At 36.7% G+C, this 19227-nt stretch overlaps 1 protein-coding gene across 2 annotated transcripts in view; it reads left to right on the forward strand.

Annotated features, from left to right (window-relative positions):
- Positions 1 to 15071, forward strand: part of ADAD1 (adenosine deaminase domain containing 1) — a 53966-nt gene extending 38895 nt beyond the window's left edge. For both annotated transcript variants that reach the window (XM_040967100.1, XM_040967101.1), the window contains exons 9-11: positions 455 to 692; positions 5745 to 5877; positions 14919 to 15071. In XM_040967100.1, coding sequence (XP_040823034.1) covers positions 455 to 692; positions 5745 to 5877; positions 14919 to 15032 — 485 coding nt within the window. In that variant the 3' untranslated portion in view covers positions 15033 to 15071. The remainder of the gene's footprint in view (positions 1 to 454; positions 693 to 5744; positions 5878 to 14918) is intronic.
- Positions 15072 to 19227: the final 4156 nt, after the last annotated feature.

The following is a 19227-nucleotide window of genomic DNA, read 5'->3' on the forward strand; positions in this document are numbered from 1 at the left end:
AGAAATGGTCATACTTTAAATTTGTGCTGTGAAAATGGAGCATTTGTAATTTGATGCCCTTAACTTGTGGGAAAGTAACACTGTTACCAGCTATTTCTCAGCTGGGTTAATACACAGTATAATGTGTTACTTCATACTGTAATCAGAGGAAATCAACACAGACTACAGCAGTTCTCTCTAGCAGAACTCTACTCACCCTAAGTTAGTACGAGTTATAAATTTATTTATTAGGACTACTTTTCCTTATTTTCTCTACATATAAAAGTCTGAAAATTTTGTTAACTTTTCCTGGTTTGGGTGAAAAATGTGGGAATAACTAATGAGACAGAAAGAGAAATGACATGGTTGAAAGGCAAAGAATAAATAGGCTTTGGAATGTTGTCAGAAATAGATTTTTTATAGTAGTCTGTTGATGTTGAATTTCTGAATGTTTATTTTGTTTTTGCTTTTCAAGGTGATGGGAATTGCAGTGATACTAGAGGCTTAGAAATTGCTATAAAACAGCGTGTTGATGATGCACTTACTTCAAAACTTCCGATGTTTTACTTGGTCAACAGACCTCACATTAGTTTAGTACCTTCTGCATATCCACTTCAAATGAACTTGGATTATAAATTCCTGAGTCTGAATTGGGCACAAGGAGACATTTCTCTGGAGATTGTGGATGGCCTTAGTGGGAAGATCACTGAAAGGTTAGAATTATTAATTTTTTAAATTATGTTTTAAAGGAGATTTTGTCATAATTTTAATTCTTACTTTTTAAATACCATTTATTGGACCCTGGGCAATAATAATTACCATTTATTGGATGTGACTACTATCTTGCTGGCATGTGCACATTTAAAATTTTTTTGTTGTAAGAAAAAAGACCTGAAGAAATTACATAGCTTACTGAAATTCTGTAATTAGCAGTGAAGATAGTATTTAGACCCTAGTTATCCGGCTGTATAATATGTATTTTTCATTTAAAACCATTAATACTGGAATCAGATTTTGTTTGAAAAAATCAATTTCACCTACTGAGTGTGAATTTCTGGATATTTGCTTAGGAATTTGTATTTTTAATGTGTTCTTCAAAATGTTATATAATGTATACTTAAGTGTAAGAACTACTATGTTATACTGCTTTCTAATAATCCTACAGATTCAATGATACTGATATTTTACAAATTTACAAGCAATTTTAAACTATCTTCACTATTTTACCTAAGTAACATAGCTGGCATTCTATCTGGACATTTTGTTTCCATGTTCCATACATTTCTCTGTAATATGCTTAAATTATGGGCAACCATTGGTACAGTGGTTAATAGAATGACTACATTCTGTGTCAGAGTGCCTGGTTTCTAGTGCCAGTTCTGCTTCTAATTGTTTCTTGCTAAGGCACATCCTTGGAAACACCAGCTTGTGTGCAGGTAACTAGGATCTGGATGGGTGCTCAGCTTCTTTATGCTGTCCCAGCTCTGACTGTTTTAGGCAGAATCGAACTAGCAAATAGAGCATCTCTCCCTCTCTCCCTTCCTCCTCCTGCCCCTTCCCATTTAATATAAAATGAAAATAAATAAAAATTGATACTAGAATTGATTGTCAAATAAAAACTTAGAATTCATCTTTAATTGTGAGCATAATACTTATAATGACAATATGGATAAGGTTAAAAGATTAAAATGCTTTCTTGAAATTTTTTTTTTATGAAGGACAGGTTTAAATTAAAGCAACTTACAGTTGTTTCTTAGTATGAATTCAGTCAAACATAAACCACATTATTTCACAAAGGACAAATTATACTATTATGCTTTTGATCAGAGAAGTGTCCAGCTGTTAATAACAAGCTCTACACAGATACAGTCCAAAGGTCACATATGAAAGACATTAAAAAACAAGAATAATAATGTAACAAAGATGAAATTAGAAAATGTTAAGATGAGTTTAATTTATTATAACCAAATATTTTTCGAGTGATTATAAACAGAAAAAAATGCATAAGATGTACTCTAAATTAGACATAGTATAATTCACCAAAAGCAGTATAGAGAGAAAAAGGAGAATACTTTATACCAAGAAGGGAGGAAGTTGGGATGGTATGAGCAACTTTGAAAAAGCACAATGTAAGCATTAAAACACATTACAGAAGACAAGAGGAAAAATACAAACACACTGTTCTAAAGACAGTAATTGACTTTTTTAAGTTCATTATAGATCAGGTGGACAAAATAATAATGGAAATAAGTAGATTTGACTATTTAGAAGTCTGTCTTAAAATGATTTAAAATACACCCCTTTTTAAGAACATATATAATCTTGACCAAAAAAAAAAAAAGGCCATGTATCTGATCACAAGATCTCAAATTCCAAAAACCAGAAGCAATGTGGGTAATATTCTTTCATTATGATGAAATGGAAATATATTAAAATCAGTATGCTAGAAACTGCTTTCATAAAGGCTTAATCTAGAAATATAAACAGCTAAGCAGTTGATTATAAAAACCTGATTCTATGAAAACTCTGTAGATAATCTCATGAATTAGAACAGTTACTCAAAAATATTAAAATTTAAAGAATTGTAAGAACCCACTTTTTACAATCTTGCAAATCTTAAAAAAATAAAAAATAAATCTTAAAAAAAATCAAAAGGAAATGGATAAGTGTCTTGGAAAATATTTCCAGCACTGGTATGGAAGAGGGAAAGTTCTAATCATTTTCATGAGTAAGTTATCAAAAAGAGACAGGCATTGTAGCATAGCAGTTTAAAAGCAGCCACTTGTGGCACTGGAGTCATATATTGTAAGTTGGCTCCACTTCATCCAGCCTCCTGCAGATGAGCCTAGGAAAACACCAGAAAATAGTACTTGGGTTATTAAAAATTCTGTGGATCCTGGAAACTCATATTGATGGGCTTTGTAAAGTTGCACGCTCTTGGATTTGACCTGTTCCAGCTCTGGTGATTACAATCATTTAGGGAAATGAACCAGCATGTAGAAGTTTTTCTCCACTGCATGTTATGCTTTCAAATAAATCTTTAGGGCCTGGAATGGTAGCCAAGCAGCTGAAGTCATCACTTTGCATACTCTGGGATCCCATATGAGCACTGGTTCTAATCCCAGTGGCCTCGCTTCCCATCCAGCTCCCTGCTTGTAGCTCGGGAAAGCAGTGGAGGATGACCCAAGGCCTTGGGACCCTGTACTTACATGGGAGACCTGGAGGAGGCTCTGAGCTCCTGGCTTCAGACTGGCACAGCTCTGGCCGTTACTGCAGCTTGGGGAGTGAATCAGCATATGGAAGATCTTCCTCTGTCCTCTGTATATCTGACTTTGCAATAAAAACAAAATCTTTTAAATAAATAAATAAATCTTTAAAGTTATGAAAGATACCTTAATTCTTCTTAAATAAAAGCAATGTTCTGATGAAGTTCTGAGGGATTTTGAAAGCTTTTAAATAGCAGATACTCTCAGTGCTATCTAAAAAGATGAAACATATGTAGATTTTTCATGAGGCAGGTGTCTCTCTCTCTCTCTCTCTCTTTTTAAAGGCAGATTTATAGAGAGATGAGAGAGAGCCTTCCATCTGCTAGTTCACTCCCCAAGTGATTGTAAGAGGCAGAGATGGACTGGCCTCATGTGGGTGCAGGGACCTAAGGTTCTGAGTCATCTGCTGCTGCTTTTCCCAGATGTGTTAGCAGGGAGCTACAACAGAAGTACAAGCAGCCTGGACTTGAACTAGCCAGGACTCAAACTCACCACAGTTGGAGGTTTAACCTTCTGTGCTCTGGCAGTTGCCACAATTGTGTCATTCCCAAAGCTGATAATATTGTTACCTTTACAGTTTTAAGTTGGATTAAACTCACTTATATCCGTTCAGAATTCCAAAGTAAAATAGTAGGAAGTAAATTTTAGTAGCACATTAAAATAATATATATTATACAATATTGGTTACCTTTATGTAAGTAAGAGGAGTAATTGTAAAAATATCATATTAGGAATTAAATTGGTCATACTAGTTGATTTAGGGAAAACACCTTATATTCATCCCCATAAATTCTACAGTCATATAAAAGAACTCTAAACAATTCTAGGTAAATATTCTTAGTAGTAGAGGAATAGTTACATTTTTTTTTTTGGTTACAAAATAAAGCAATAATTAACCCCAAAATAAGTGATTGCTGATGAAATGTCAGAGATAGTCTCACTAACTGAAAGCAGATCATGAATGGTGGAAACCTGTGGCTTAGCATTTTACTGGTAGCATTCATTAGCATATTGGAACAAAAGAATTCTCTTTTTGAAGATATTGCCATTTATACCTGACAGTTCAAGAAAACTTTCTGAAATACTACCACAGCAAAAATCATGGCGGAAAATGAATTTATGGAGATTAATAGATTTCACAAGTATGAGTGTGTGGTAAATATTGCTACATAAGAACTCCTCCAAAACTCAGTGGCTTAAATCAACAACCACTTAATACCTATTGTAATTATTTTTAGTTTAGATGAGTGGCTTTTCTGAGTTTGAGTAGTCTTTCACATGAATCTATAATCCCTGTAGGTCATATAAAACTATATTTGGCTGACTTTGGAATACAGCTTGGCTGTGGCCCAAGTGTCTGGCATGCTGTTTATTTTGTCCACTAAAACAAATTGCATAGTAAGGACAAATTCAAAGAAGGATAACACACTAATGGGAGGTTCGGAAAGTCACAAAGCCCAGAGACCAGCACAAATGAAGGTATCCAGCAATTTTCATGGTTTATCAAAAAACAAAACAAAAACAAATAGTCAAACACAAGAAACCTTAAGGGGAAAATTACAATAGCAAAATAATTCAAAGTCAGTGGACCACTTTCATTAAAAACAATTTACATGTACATCTGCAAACATACAGAGCATGGCATTGTAGATAAACTGCTGTCTGTAGTGCCAGCATCCCACATATGGGCTGCTGCCAAGGCACAAGCTGGCTTCTTGCTGATGTGCCTGGGAAAGCAGCAGTAAATGGCCCAGTTGTTTGGGACCCTGCCCTCATGAGGGAGACCTGGCTGGAGTTCCTGGCTTTTGGCTTTGGCTTTGGCTTTGAGTTTGTCCTGTCTGATATCTACATCTAGATATTGCAACCTTTTGGAAAGTGAACCAGTAGGTGAAAGAACGCTCATCTCTCTCTCTCTCTTCTCTCTCTCAGTTGTTCTCTATTTCTTTTTATTTCTGTATCTTTGTTTGCCTCTTTTCCCCTCAATAACTTCTTTTTAAATAACTAAAATCTTTAAAAGAAATAGAAAAAATACAAGCACACACATATATATGATGGCTTGTGAAGTGGGTGCACATATGTTGTTTTTTTAGTTAAAATTTATATGTAGTGAAATGTGCTGTACAGCCTCATGAATTTTGATATAAACATGTGCAGTGATCACCCCAGTCAAAAGGGGACACATTTTTATTATCCCAGAAAAGTTTTTCCATTTCTGCCACACTCAGGTAGGAACCACTGTTTTTGTATAACTAGAATAATTTTGCTTCAAATAGTAATGTTCCAAATATCAAACGTACACATTAGCTTTTATGTAGTACTATAAAACATCAACTGAAATTTAAATTACCTCCAGAAAGAATTGAACATTCAAAAGGTTTATGTACAAAAATTTTCCTACAAGCATTATACATAATCAAAATCAGTAAGTATACTATTGATTTTAGTCCCCATAATTACTAATGTAATTTAATAACAATATTTCATTCCTTTCTATTTTAGCTCCCCATTTAAAAGTGGTGTGTCAATGGCAAGTCGCCTTTGTAAGGCTGCAATGTTAAGTCGATTTAATCTGCTTGCCAAAGAAGCTAAAAAGGAAGATTTACTTGAAGCTAGTACCTATCATGCAGCTAAGGTAAATTCTTAAATCAATGAAGTTGTCCATAGAAATAAAGGTAATAATAATCATTATTTTTAGGATAGTTTCTTTTCAGCAAAGGTTTGTAGAATAATTTTTGAACATACACCATATAATAGTAAAAATAATTTTAAAGATGTTTATTAAAATAGAGAACAGATTTTTGTATTCCACAGGTTGAATTCCAAGTAGACCATACTTCTTTCACTTCTGATTATACAAAAATTGTCAAGTGAAGTGGACCAACCAACCTCGGGGCTGGCGTTGTGGCACATAGGGTTAAACCACTGTCAGCATCCCATGTGAGCAATCGTTCCAATCCCTTGCTATTCCCCTTCCAATGATACTTCTTGTTAATGTGTCTGAGAAAGCTACGGAACATGATCCCAGTGCTTGGGCCTCTGCACCTATGTAAGAGACTAGGATGGAGTTCCAGGTTCCTGGTTTTTACCTGGAAGAGCCCCTACTTGTTGCAGCAATTTGGGGAGGAAACCACTGGATGGAGGATCTCTTAACTTTTTCAAATAAAATATTTTAAAAGGTAGTAAAGGCCAACAGCAATGACAAAAAGATACAGAAATATCAAGTATACATAAAGATACTCAGCATCTTTTGTTATTAGAGAAATGCAAATGAAAATTATAGGGGAAGAAACTGGTGATGTGGTATATGAGTAAAACTGTTGCCTGCAATACCAGCATCCCTTAAAGGAAATTGTTAGAGTCTTGACTGCTCCACTTCTGACCCAGCTCCCTGTTGGTTGCCTGGGAAAAGCCATGGAAGATGGCTCAAGTATTTTTGGTCCCTGTCAGCTACATGGGACACTGATTTTAGCCTGGCCCAATCTTTGTCATTGTGGTTGTTCAGGGGAATAAACAAACTAATGGAAGATCTGCTTCTCATATATTAGAGTGGTAGGAATGTAAATAATGGCAGCTGCTTTTGAAAACAGTTTGTTCCTCACAAATTACATGTCAAGTTACTGTGTATCCCCACAATCCCTCCCCACAGTTCCATTCCTAGGTGTAAATATTAGAGATTTGAGGACAGACCTCCACACAGTTTGTGTATGAGTATTCATCAGCAGTAGCATTTGTAATATCTAAAAATCTGGAGCTCAACCCAAATCTTTGTCAACTGATGAATAAATAAAATATGACAAATTCATACAGTGGATTATTTGGTAAACAAAACTTAAGTGTTGGACTGCTCTACAACATGCATGAGCTTTGACAACAGCATGCTAATGAGGTAAAAGAAATTGATCACAAAAGCTTAAATATATAATTCTATGTATGTGAACTGTGATATATTGATATAGAATTATAACGTAAGTTTAAGAAGCCACACACATGAATGAATATGCTAAAACTCAGTAGTGTGCTTTAAAAAGAGTTGGTCTTATATGAATTCTATTTTGACAAAGTTGTTAATAATGATACAGTGAAGCCAAAATGCAGTAGAATGGCAGACTCAGTGTGCTGAAAGAGAAGTCCTCATTGCAGTGCAACAGGTTTAGCTGCCATTTCCAACACCATAATTACGTATCACTGTTCCAGTCCATATGCCAACTGTTCTGTTTCCAGTCCAGCTTCCTGTTAATGTGCCTGAAAAGGCAGTTAAAAATGGCTTAGTAACACGGCTCCTCACCCATGTGGGAGACCCAGATGAATTTCTTGGCTCCTGGCTTTGGCTAGGCTGTAATGAGCTAGCAGATGGAAGGTGTCTGTTCTCTTTTCTTCTCTTATCACCTCTCCTGTGTCTTCTCTTGTGTCTTGCCTTAAAGTATATTTCTCTGTATCCTCATTTCCTCACTCCTCTCCACTCATCCTGCCATCCCTCTCCTCTTTCTCCCTCTTTTTTCCTCTAAACCTCTCTACAGTCTGCCTTTCAAGTAAATCTTGATAAAGAAAATTTTGCAAGAGAAATTCTAGCAACCAAGAAAGTTTATCTAACAAACTAATCCTTCATAAATAAAATCACAATAAAAAATCCTCAGGTAAATAAGAACTAAGGAAATATTTTTTAAGTGGCACTTTGCTAAAGGAGGAGGTCCAAAGGAAGTCCTTGAGATTTAGAAGAGATTATTCCATGACAAATAAAAAAGCATAAAGGAATAATACTGAAAATGATAATCATGTGGATAAATACTTTCTGTGCATATATGTAGTGTTATTTTCCTTTAAAATCATAGCTTAAAATTATTTAAATTCTATATTATTGAATTTATGACATAAAAACATAGATGCAGTATATGGCAGTATAAGTCATGGATAAAACGGACTACGTTTAAATAAGTTTGCTATGTTTTGTAAAGTAATATTAATATGAAGTCAATTATGTGATATAAAGAGATATTTACAAATGTGTCCTTGAATAAATAAATGGAAAGACACTGGATAACACATTTTGGTGCAAATAAATTTTGGGATTATATACAAGAAATCTTCAGAACATTAATGGGAAATGTGTATTAACAAAAAACTTTGCAGGATTGCAAAAATTTTCTGTACCAGACTGAATCTTTTAATTTTGTTTTTCTGCAAGTACCCATTTTTTGAAGTATCCATGTGTATACGCTTTTGAAGTACACATGAAAAGTTCTCCAGCGGAGATCAGAGAGGTCATAAACAAGTCTTACTAAATTTCAAAGCATAAAAACTCTACAGAGCATGTTATAACTACTTTGGAATTAAATTGGAAACCAGTAACAAAATTAAATAGTAAAATGCAAGAATACTTCAGGAAGTCATAGAAATTTTATTTTTAAAATAATTTCATGCAAAAATATTTTAAATCCATGTAGTCTTTTAACACAATGCACACACGAAAGAGATGTAATAGCTATATGCTGGAAATGATGAAACTGTTTCTGTGTGGAATTGTAGAAGCTCTAAACAGATGGATCTTGCCTGATGTTGATGGCTGCTGACCTATCAAAGTGGTATGTACTTAAGATTTAGATGTCCAGACTGGTTTCTTAAGACAGAAATGAAGTTTGCCATGGTGCTTGATTTTTTTTTCCTTCCTGAAAGATTTCTTTGTAGTATATGATGTGATTTGGTAAAATTTTACCCACAATAGAACTTAAACTTGAGTGCTGCTGTATCAACTAAATTCATGGAATATTCTAAATCCTTTGTTGCCACTTCGACAGTGTTCATAGCATCTTTACTAGAAATACATTGTCATCTCAACACCACTTTCATTTCTCCTCATCTTGTGAGTATTTTGGGATTTAACAATTCAATATCACCCTCAGGATCTACTTCTAGTTCACTTACTATTTATTTCTACCACCACGTTAGCTTCCTCCATTAATCTTGAATGCCCTAAGTCATTCATGAGGTTCACAATCTGCTTCTAGGTTACTGATGTTTAATTTTTTTATCTCTTCCCATGAGTCTTCTTCATAGCTCCTAGATGCATGTATACTTATAAAAAGATTTTCATTTTACTTTGCCCAGCTGTATCAAATAAATCCCTATGGCAGCTATAGCCTTGCAGAATGTATTTCTTAAATAAAATGTAGGAATCAAAATTATTCTTTGATTTTTGAACTGCCGAATGAATGTTGTATAAGAAATATGAAAAACACATTAATCTCATTATACATGTTTGTCAGAACTGTTGAAGACAAAGCACATTGTCCATACGAGGTAATGTTTTCAAAGGAATTTTTATTCTGAGCATATCTCAACAATGGGTTTATAATACTCAAGAAACCATGTTGTATACAGCTGTAACATCTTTCAGGCTTTGTTTCTTTTACAAAACACAGGCTGATCAGAAGCAGTGTAATTCTTCAGGGTTTTGAATTTTCTGAATGATAAATGAGTATTAACTTCATCTTAAATTCACTAGCTGCATTACTTCTTGACAAGCAAGTCAGCATGTCTTTTGAAGCTGTAAAGGCATTGACTTTTACTCTTTAACTGTTGAATCCCTAGATGACATCTGTTTGCAGCAGAAAGCTGTTTTGTCTGCATTTATATCTTCTGTTTAAAGTATGCTTATCAAATTATCTAGATTTTCTGGGTAGCTTCTAGAAGTTTCTGCATCAGCATTTTATGCTTCATTTTGCACTTTCATGTTAATGGAGATGGTTTCTTTTTCTTAAACCTCATAAACCAACCTCTGCTAGCTTTAAACTTTCTTCTGCAGCTTGTTCACTTCTCTGACTTCACACATTTGGAGAGACTTGCTTCATATCAACAGTTTACTCTTTTCACTTTGTTGTTGCTTGTGTGTTTGCTGGAGTAGCATTTTTAATCTTCAAGAAATTTCCCTTTGCATTCACAACTTGAATGTAACTGGATGGTGCAAGAGGCCTAACTCTTAGCCTGTCTAGGCGTTCAACCTACCTTGCAACCTATGTTCCTCACTAAATTCATTTAAACATCATTCCTGGCTTTTATTTTCAGACAAAAAAAAAAAAGGCAGATCTTCCTTTTACATGAGCATTTAGAGGCAATTGTAGGATAATTAATTGGCCTAATTTCAGTATTAGAGACTTCAGATACTTGGGAGGCCAAAGGAAGGACTATTAGACACAGCTGGGTGACCGAACAGTAGGGATAGATACAACATTGATAAAGTTATTGTTTAGGTGAGGTTTGTTGTGTCCCAAGACAATTACAATAACATTAATGCATCACCATAGCAGATATGATGATTAAAGTTTAAAATGTAGTAAAATGATCAAAATATAGACTTGAGTGAGCATATGCTGTTTATGAAAGAAAACCAGTGCACATCCCAAAATCATAATTTCTAGAAACCTTCCATTTGTGTGCTTTTCAGCATAATAAAGAAAAGCTCAATAAAACAAGTTATGTTTATATAAAACATGAGTAGTGAAGATCGTATATTGACATAATTATAGGTCTGTAAACCAATAGAACAGAAATAAACACTCCTGTGGTCAGTTGATTTTGTGAAAAGGTATCGGGTGATTCAAAGAGAAAAATGAAGAGTTTTTTTTTTTAGATTTATTTTTATTATTTTTTTATTGGAAAGGCAGATACACAGAGAGGAGAGACAGAGAGGAAGATCTTCCATCCCATGATTCACTCCCCAAGTGAGCGCAACGGCCAATGCTATGCCAATCTGAAGCCAGGAGCCTCTTCCAGGTCTCCCACGCGGGTGCAGGGTCCCAAAGCTTTGGGCCGTCCTCGACTGCTTTCCCAGGCCACAGGCAGGGAGCTGGAAGGGAAGCGGGGCTGCCGGGATAGAACCGGCACCCATATGGGATCCGGGGCGTGCAAGGTGAGGACCTTAACCACTGTGCCACCGCGCCGGGCCCTGAAGAGTCTTTTTTAACAAATGGTGCTAAAATATCATGAGTATCCATGTGTAAAATACTAGGGAAAGAGCTCCTAGAAAATACACTAGAAGGTAATAGGGAAAGGGAAAGTAAATTTTGTATTGCCCTGAGTGGTCAAGCCATGTTCCTCCAAAACATGATGGTGAGACCTGCTCATGCTTCAGCATTTCTAATTGACTGACCTTCTCAAGGGTGCTGTGTAACACAGCATATTCATTTGTCACACAGTCCCCATTCTGGTGCCAACGCTGCATCCCTCTACTGGACTTGAGTTGTCAATGATTGCTCCTGGGCAGTTTCTGACTGCTTATTTGAATCTGTGCTCGACAATGGCCGGCTCCTTAGCTGCAGCTGTTAGGGTCCAGTTTTGTCAATTCCCATGAATGACAGAGTCTTAATGATAATGCAAAAGCAAGCAGAGTTTATTGTGCTAGCATGCTAGGGTCAGACTGATCGTGGGGCACACAGACCAGCCAAGGAGGGGTTGGACCCTGAACTAGCAAAAGGCTAGAGATTATATAGGCCCCTTCAGTCGTTACATGCATCATAGCCCGTGCAAATCACACGGGCTATGACACAGCAATCAGACACATCATCTTTAGGGCTTCCAGGTGCAAACAGTCCACTTCATTTCCAGACACATTATCTTTAAGGCCCCTGGGTCTAGACGGCTCATTCTGTTCACAGCAATCAGACACAGCAATCAGACACATCATCTTTAGGGCTTCCAGGTGCAAACAGTCCACTTCATTTCCAGATACATTATCTTTAAGGCCCCTAGGTCTAGACGGCTCATTCTGTTCCCACATACATTCCTGTTCCTGGGACCGGATGATTGTGCCACTATCCTCCTACACCTGAGTGCATTCTACAGATAAGGCTTGGACAGAGGAACAACATTTATTGCTAAAGTGTTTTCCATGGTCCAGATGCACCCTGACCTAGCAAAGCAGCAGCTTCTTGGCATGAAATGGCCTAACATTGCCTAATGCTAACATTATACTAGCACTCTAGCACAGCACTTGCTCTTTGTGGTCACTGGGGCCTCCTGTGTGTTGTTGCTCTATCTATGGGATCCACCACAAGATGTTCCCAAGGCAAGGCATCTGGCACTCTCAGCTTTAACCTTTGCAGGGCTTTGTTATTTCACCTATCGGAATGTGGACATCTGCAAAGCTGTGAACAATGTTGTGGAAGCTCTGACTATCCAAATTTAATGTCTGAAGAATTGTATGCCTCTGTTCTGCCATGCATTTAGCTCACGAGGAGGAAGAAACAGATTAAGGCTGTGAGTGCACAGACCTCTTGTTGCAGCCACGTTCTTATTTTCAGAATTTAACCAGTGAGAAAAAAATTTGAGGAAAATTGTCTGTAGTAAGTTGGCTGGCTGAGTTCTGTCACAAGGCTTCTCCTAAGATTTGCAATGTAAGCCTTGTCTGTGAACGTTTGCCCTTTAAGTTGTCATTCTGTTAGAGGGAACTGAGCTTTGCAGTCACCAATACAGATTAGTCTCTTCTATATTTGTCCTAGGATTGATGGATGAAAGGAAAGACTGGAAAAGTAGACTTTAATATTTGCAAATTTCTTTAGATGGTAGCAGCTACTGATAATTATGTCAGGGAATCTTTGAGATAACACACATTACAGATTTCTAAATCTTATGAGGAAAAGCTCAGAAAACCTCATATAGAGAAATTCCATTAGGAAAGAGGTCCCTGTTGACAATAAGGTACTAGACTTTTATCATTGCCTGTACCTATAATGCCATGATACACTTAAATAGCAGCATGTTAGACTTGTGATTGGCCCTGAAGGACTGAGCTATTATAATAGTATGGGGGAAAACAGTGGTGGTAGGGTAGAATGGGGAGGGAGGAAGGGCAAGTGGAGGGGGAATCCCTATGCCTCTAAAGCTGTATCATAATACTAAAGAATAAATTGAAATAAAAAGGAAAGAGGTCTCCCTGGTAGGTGTATTACCATACTAAGGTAAGACTTAATGGCCAAATATATTTGACTTGTTCTAAACTAATCTGCCAATAATTTTAAAACTGTTACTTTCCAACTATGTCAAACATGAGAAAATGAATCATTTGAGAAATAGTTTTAGAAATAAAATGTGCAATAGAAAGATAAAGTAATAGTTTGCTTCAAAATTAAATCTGCTTATCAAAAGCAGTTATGGAAAAAGTGAAGATAGTGAGGCAGGCATCAGGCACAGCAGGTTAAGTCACTGCTTTGGACATGTTCACTTTGTGTAAGAGTGTAAGGGATTGAATCTCACCTCCACTTCCAGTCCTAGAAGGTAGCTGATGTGGCTGCCACCCAGTTCTGGCTTCAACCTGTGTTCCAGCTCTGGCTGTTATAGACATTTAGGTAGTGAATTGATATGTGTGAATTACTTCTCATTTGCTGTTGCTCTCTTCACTTTCAATTAAATACAAACTTTTTGAAAACTTAAATTCAAGCCACAGACACAGAATGATGTACCTGACAAACAATAGATAAAATATGTAAAATATACAATAAAGATAAAAGTATAGGACAGGGAAAGTGTATTTTTTTTGTTGTTTTAGTGGTAAGGAAAAGGAATACATACAAGTAGTTAGTAAACACATGAATGACATACAACCTCCTTTAGGAATGAAAAATAAAAACACAGTAATAGACCAATTGCACACTGACTAAAATCCAGAAACTCAGTATAGTAAGTATTACTGAAAAATTGGAGAAACTGGAACCCACCTCCCCCAGGCTTTCACTGATGAAAGTGTAAGATAGTATAACTGCCTAGGAAAACAATTTGACATTTTCTTAGCCAAATGAAGCTTATAATTACCTATTCTATGGTGCCATTGCTATCCAGGAGAGTCTAAAATTTATGATCATACAAAGACTCATAAATGGATATTTGTAGCACTGTTATGTGTAATAAATATTGGAAGCAGTTTACATGTTCATTAGCTGATGAATGTATGAACAAAATTTTAACATATCCATATGATGAAATGCTAGCAATAAGAAGGGGCAAACTGCTGATACATGAAACAACATGAGAGGATTGAAGAATATGCTAGTGAAAAGAAGTTTGATGTAACAGTATATGATTCTGTTAACAAGTTTATGCGAAATTTCTAGAAAAAGCAAAATTGTATAGACATAAAGAGATTTATGGTTGCCAGGGGCTGGAGCTAAGGCAGGAATACACATTGACTGTAGGTGGCCAGTGTGGGAACTTTTGGAGTGATAGATGTTTTATAGTTGAACTATGGTGATATTCTCATACCTCTCAACTTACCTGAAAAAGCATAAAACTATTTACAGTGGGTGAATTTTATACTGTATGAATTATACTTGAGTAACACTAGCTTTTAAAAAGTTCATGTGGTTTTTTAAAAAATGAAAATACATCAAATATTAAGAGTTGTTGCCTGCAGTGTTGGAGTTTTGCAGGTAGTTTTTATTTATAATTTGTGTTTTTCAAATATTTGTAATGAGTATGATTACTCTTGTAATTATAGAGTTTAAAACCATCAAAATTGCCTTTAAGGCTTATTTTGAGGAAAACATTTTTTCCTCAAAAGTAATTTAAATCGGAATTCAAAAGTGACTTTTTTTTTTTAAAGGTCAAGCTAAAGAAGCAAGAATAGGACTACTTTTCATAAGTCTAATTCTACCTGTTTTATACAATTCCATTTTTCTCCTCCTCTAGTGTATGTCTGCATCCTATCAAGAAGCTAAAACTTTGTTGAAAGCCTACCTACAGCAACACGGCTATGGCTCCTGGATTGTGAAATCTCCCTGTATAGAGCAATTTAGTATGTGAATTAAACAATCCCTTGTCATAATAAAAATTTCTATTTTTTGATGTGTGCTGACTAGTAAAAATGTTAAAATATTGGAGGTTTTCACTTTCAAAAAGAGAGTCTCAAGAAAGAAATTGTTGAAAATTTACAAATTAGGATTATAAATAATTCTTGCCAGTTTACATTGAAACATCAGGATTCTTTTTACTTTGAATTTTTTGGAAAATAATTGTCTGATTCAATGTGTAGGCATTTTCCTTTTTCACTGATTATAGAGTATTTACCCTTTTGTAGTTTAAAAAGAAATTTGTTTTCTTGCAAGTTTTTGATTCACTGCTACCCGTATACTATGATAGTGAACATTGCATCATGGTAATTTAAGGTTGTTTATTCTTTGAACTGAAAATCATAATAAAAATAACTGTTAAATAATTCAGCAGGTATTAAAGTGCGTAATATTTGTCAGTCACTGTTTCAGGTGATAGTGTTTAAAAAAAGAAGAAAACATCTTTCATGTCAGAGAAGTTTATGAATGCAAACTACACTTATCATTGCAGAAAAATATTAACATGTTAAGGAATAGTTTGAGAAATTATTCTGGTTAACAGAGGGCTAATATATGTTTTAAGATTGCTTATTTTCAAGTGTCCTATAATAGCTAATAAGTACTTTACAAATAAATAAAAGATTAGGTTCATGTAGTGATTACATGAAAAACTTAAAATTTGAGTTATCCATTGTGGGTTTATCTTATTTTCTTTATTTTATTTGTTCTCTGTGTATGTATCTCTCTCTCTCTCTCTCTCTCTCTCTCTCTCTCTCTATATATATATATATATATATATATATATATATATATAAAATGGTTACTTTTCTTTATTAGAAAGATTTACAGAGAGAAGGAGAGACAAATATCTTCTGTCTGCTGGTTCATTCCCCAAGTGGCCTCAATAGCCGGAGCTGTGCTGATCTGAAGCCAGGAGCCAGGAGTGTCTATTCTAGGTCATCCACATGGGTATCAAGCATTATTGATTTCCTTAGGTTGTCCCTGTCAGGTTTCATCTTCTATGACTCTCATGCTCACTATAACTGAACCATTGGGTCTGGAGTGATGGCCTAGTAGCTAAATTCTTGTCTTGCAAGTGCCAAGATCCCATATGGGCTCCAGTTCATGTCCTGGCTGCTGTACTTCCCATTCATCTCCCTGTTGTAGCCTATGACTCTGCAGCCACATGGGAGACCTAAAAGAAGCTCCTGACTCAGCTCTGGCCATTGTGGTCACTTGAAGAATGAATCAGAAGATGGAAGATCTTTCTATTTCCTCTCTGTAAATCTGCCTTTCCAATAAAAATAAATCTTAAAAATTTGGAGGAATTTGGTGAGCATTGAAGTCATTTCTGGAAAAAAACATATGTCTTTCAGAAATCTAGACTCTATACAAGATAACATTAAGTTGAACTACATGAAATTGCCATTTTTGTAGAAAGAAAATGGACAGTTTGTATGGATCAATATAAATACCAATAAATTCAGTCTCAATTATAATTTATTTCTTCTTGGATATTTTTTCTGAAATATTTTATTGCCTCCCAATAGCAAATTTCCAAATTTTATTTCCATTATTTTACTTTTTCATACTAAATTTATCTTTGAAAATATGTTGTGCTCTTCATATTCAGTAATGTTAATAAAAATAGTAAATTAGGTATTCTATTCTCTGTTGGCACTTAAACAGGAAAAAGCACTAAGTCATTAATACCTATCTCTGAAGGTTCTGCCTAATTAGCAAAATATCCTTCAGCAGCCACTACAATGAAAAATGGTTAGAAGTGTGGTGGGGCTGGGGGGCATTGCTGGTTGGGTGGGTCAGACTGCCAGTCTCAATTCCAGTGTTCACATAAGCTTGCTGGTTTGAGTCTTGGCTGCTCTGCTTCAAATCCAGCTTCCTCCCGATGTGCTTGGGAAAGCAGGGGAAGGCAGTCCAAATACTTGGGTCCCTAATACCCACGTGGGAGACCTAGATGGAGTTTCAAGTTTCTTTTTGGCCTGACAGAGCCCTGCCCACTGTGTGCATTAGGGAAGTATTCAAAGAGACTATAGGGGCTGGCATTATGTGCAATAGCCTTAATCACCACCAGTGATGCCAGCATCCCATTTAAGCACTGGTTCAAGTCTCAGCTTTCCTCCCCACTTTCAGTCTGGCTCCATGTTAATGTCCCTGGGAAAACCAAAAGATGGTCCAAGTGCGTCAGCCCCTGATTCCATGTTGGAAAGCAGATGGAGTTCAGAATCCTAGGGCCCAGCGCAATGGCGCAGTGGTTAAGGTCCTCGCCTTGCATGCCTGGGATCCCATATGGGTGCCGGTTCTAATCCCGGCTGCCGGCTTCCCATCCAGCTCCCTGCCTGTGGCCCGGGAAAGCAGTCGAGGACGGCCCATGGCTTTGGGACCCTGCACCTGCATGGGAGACCCAGAAGAGGCTCCTAGCTTCAGATCAGCATAGCGTTGACCGTTGTGCTCACTTGGGGAGTGAATCATTGGATGGAAGATCTTCCTCTGTCTCTCTGTATATCCGCCTTTCCAATAAAAATAAAATAAATCTTTAAAAAAAAAAAAAGAATCCTGGCCCAATCCTAGCCATTGTGGCCATTTGTAAGGTGAGCCAGTGACTGGATGATGTCTCTTCAACTCATTCATTCTGTCACTCTGCCTTTTAAATAGATAAATCTTTAAAAATATTTTATACGAAACTAAAGAGATGTCATCTAGCAGAAGATAGTTGCTACAAGATTCATAAGATAAATATACAGCCTAACATTTGCCTCTATGATTGTGGCTATTGTAAATTGTTTAATTGCTCTCAGCTCAATTCTTTATCTCTCACAAGGATGAAATTGATACTACTGGGTTTTGTCTGGGGATGGAGGATTGATGGGAATAACTCTAGGCTCCCTTTCATCAAAAGCATCTATACATTTTAATCACTTTTTGTGTATTTTGTATTGACAAAATTGGTTTTAAAGCAAACTTCTGAATTCAGGCTTCTATATCTTCACTTTTAAACATCACTGAACTAGTTACATATACTACTTTTAATATCTAAAGTTTTGTTTTGTGAAACAGGCACTGAAGGATGGGTAAACTTGGGAGGATTAATTGAGAGGTTTCATTCCATTTGGAAATAAAGAAAAATTAGACACATTGTGATATTTAGGGCTACTGTGTATAATGCTAGAAAAACTGAAAGTCAAATCTAGCAGATATTCTCATTTTGAGAAAGAGAAAGGAGCCCTCCAAGAAGTTTGTGTAGGTAAATGATGTATTAAAATACCATCCTGGCTCACCTGTCTCCACCTCCTGTGATACCATGATGAGGCTGTACTGTTGTCCACTTCTGGTTGGAGCAGTTCCCACGATTAGGGAGACACCAGGTGTCCTAAATAGCTAGGTTATTGGTGGTGCTGATCTTGCCAGAACCTTTTGGCCATTAGATCTGGGTGCCACATGGAGCTATTTTGACCCATATGATGCCAAAGTCGGAATTTTCTCTCTGGGACCGGTGCAATCCACTGAGCTCAGTGAGTTTGCTGCCAGTTCAGCACATGTACAGCTCCCTACTATCACTACAGTCTTAACCTCTTTGCCACACTGTAAGAAATGGCACCTGATGTGCCACAACTAGAGTTCTTGATATGCTGGCCGTCAGGTCTGAGGGCTACTCATCAGATCTGAGGGCTACTGGGACCTATAATGGGTGGAACCTGTAGGATGCCATGTTGTTGCGATTCACTGAGCCAGAAATGAGTTCACTCCCAGGTTAGTGCATGCTCAGTCCTGACCCATAGCCTTTGTCTGTAGACAATATGGCACCCAATGCAGTTCTAGGGGGCAGACAGGACTGAAAAATCCACCATGTTCCCACACCACCTGTCTGTGACGTGCTGCTCTGTCTCTGCTCCTGGTCAAATCAAATTAGACCAGCAGGATGGGCAGGGGTTTTTTTGTCTGTGTTCACCTCCTGTGCTCCCAGCGAGTGCCCTTTCCCACTTTGTTGCTGGTGGAGTTCTGGTTGCCAGTGCAGTGCACATATGGCACTCATTGACTGCTGCTGGGGTATTGGTCACTGCAATACCACACTGTTGTGTCCGCTGCTTTCCCATGTTTGTCAGTCTCCAGGTGCCGCTCTGCTGTTACTTTGTCCTCCTATTTCCTGGAAT

This window comes from Ochotona curzoniae, unplaced genomic scaffold, assembly GCF_017591425.1.
Source record: "Ochotona curzoniae isolate NIBS_2020 unplaced genomic scaffold, NIBS_Ocur_1.0 scaffold_4506, whole genome shotgun sequence".
Taxonomy (NCBI): domain Eukaryota; kingdom Metazoa; phylum Chordata; class Mammalia; order Lagomorpha; family Ochotonidae; genus Ochotona; species Ochotona curzoniae.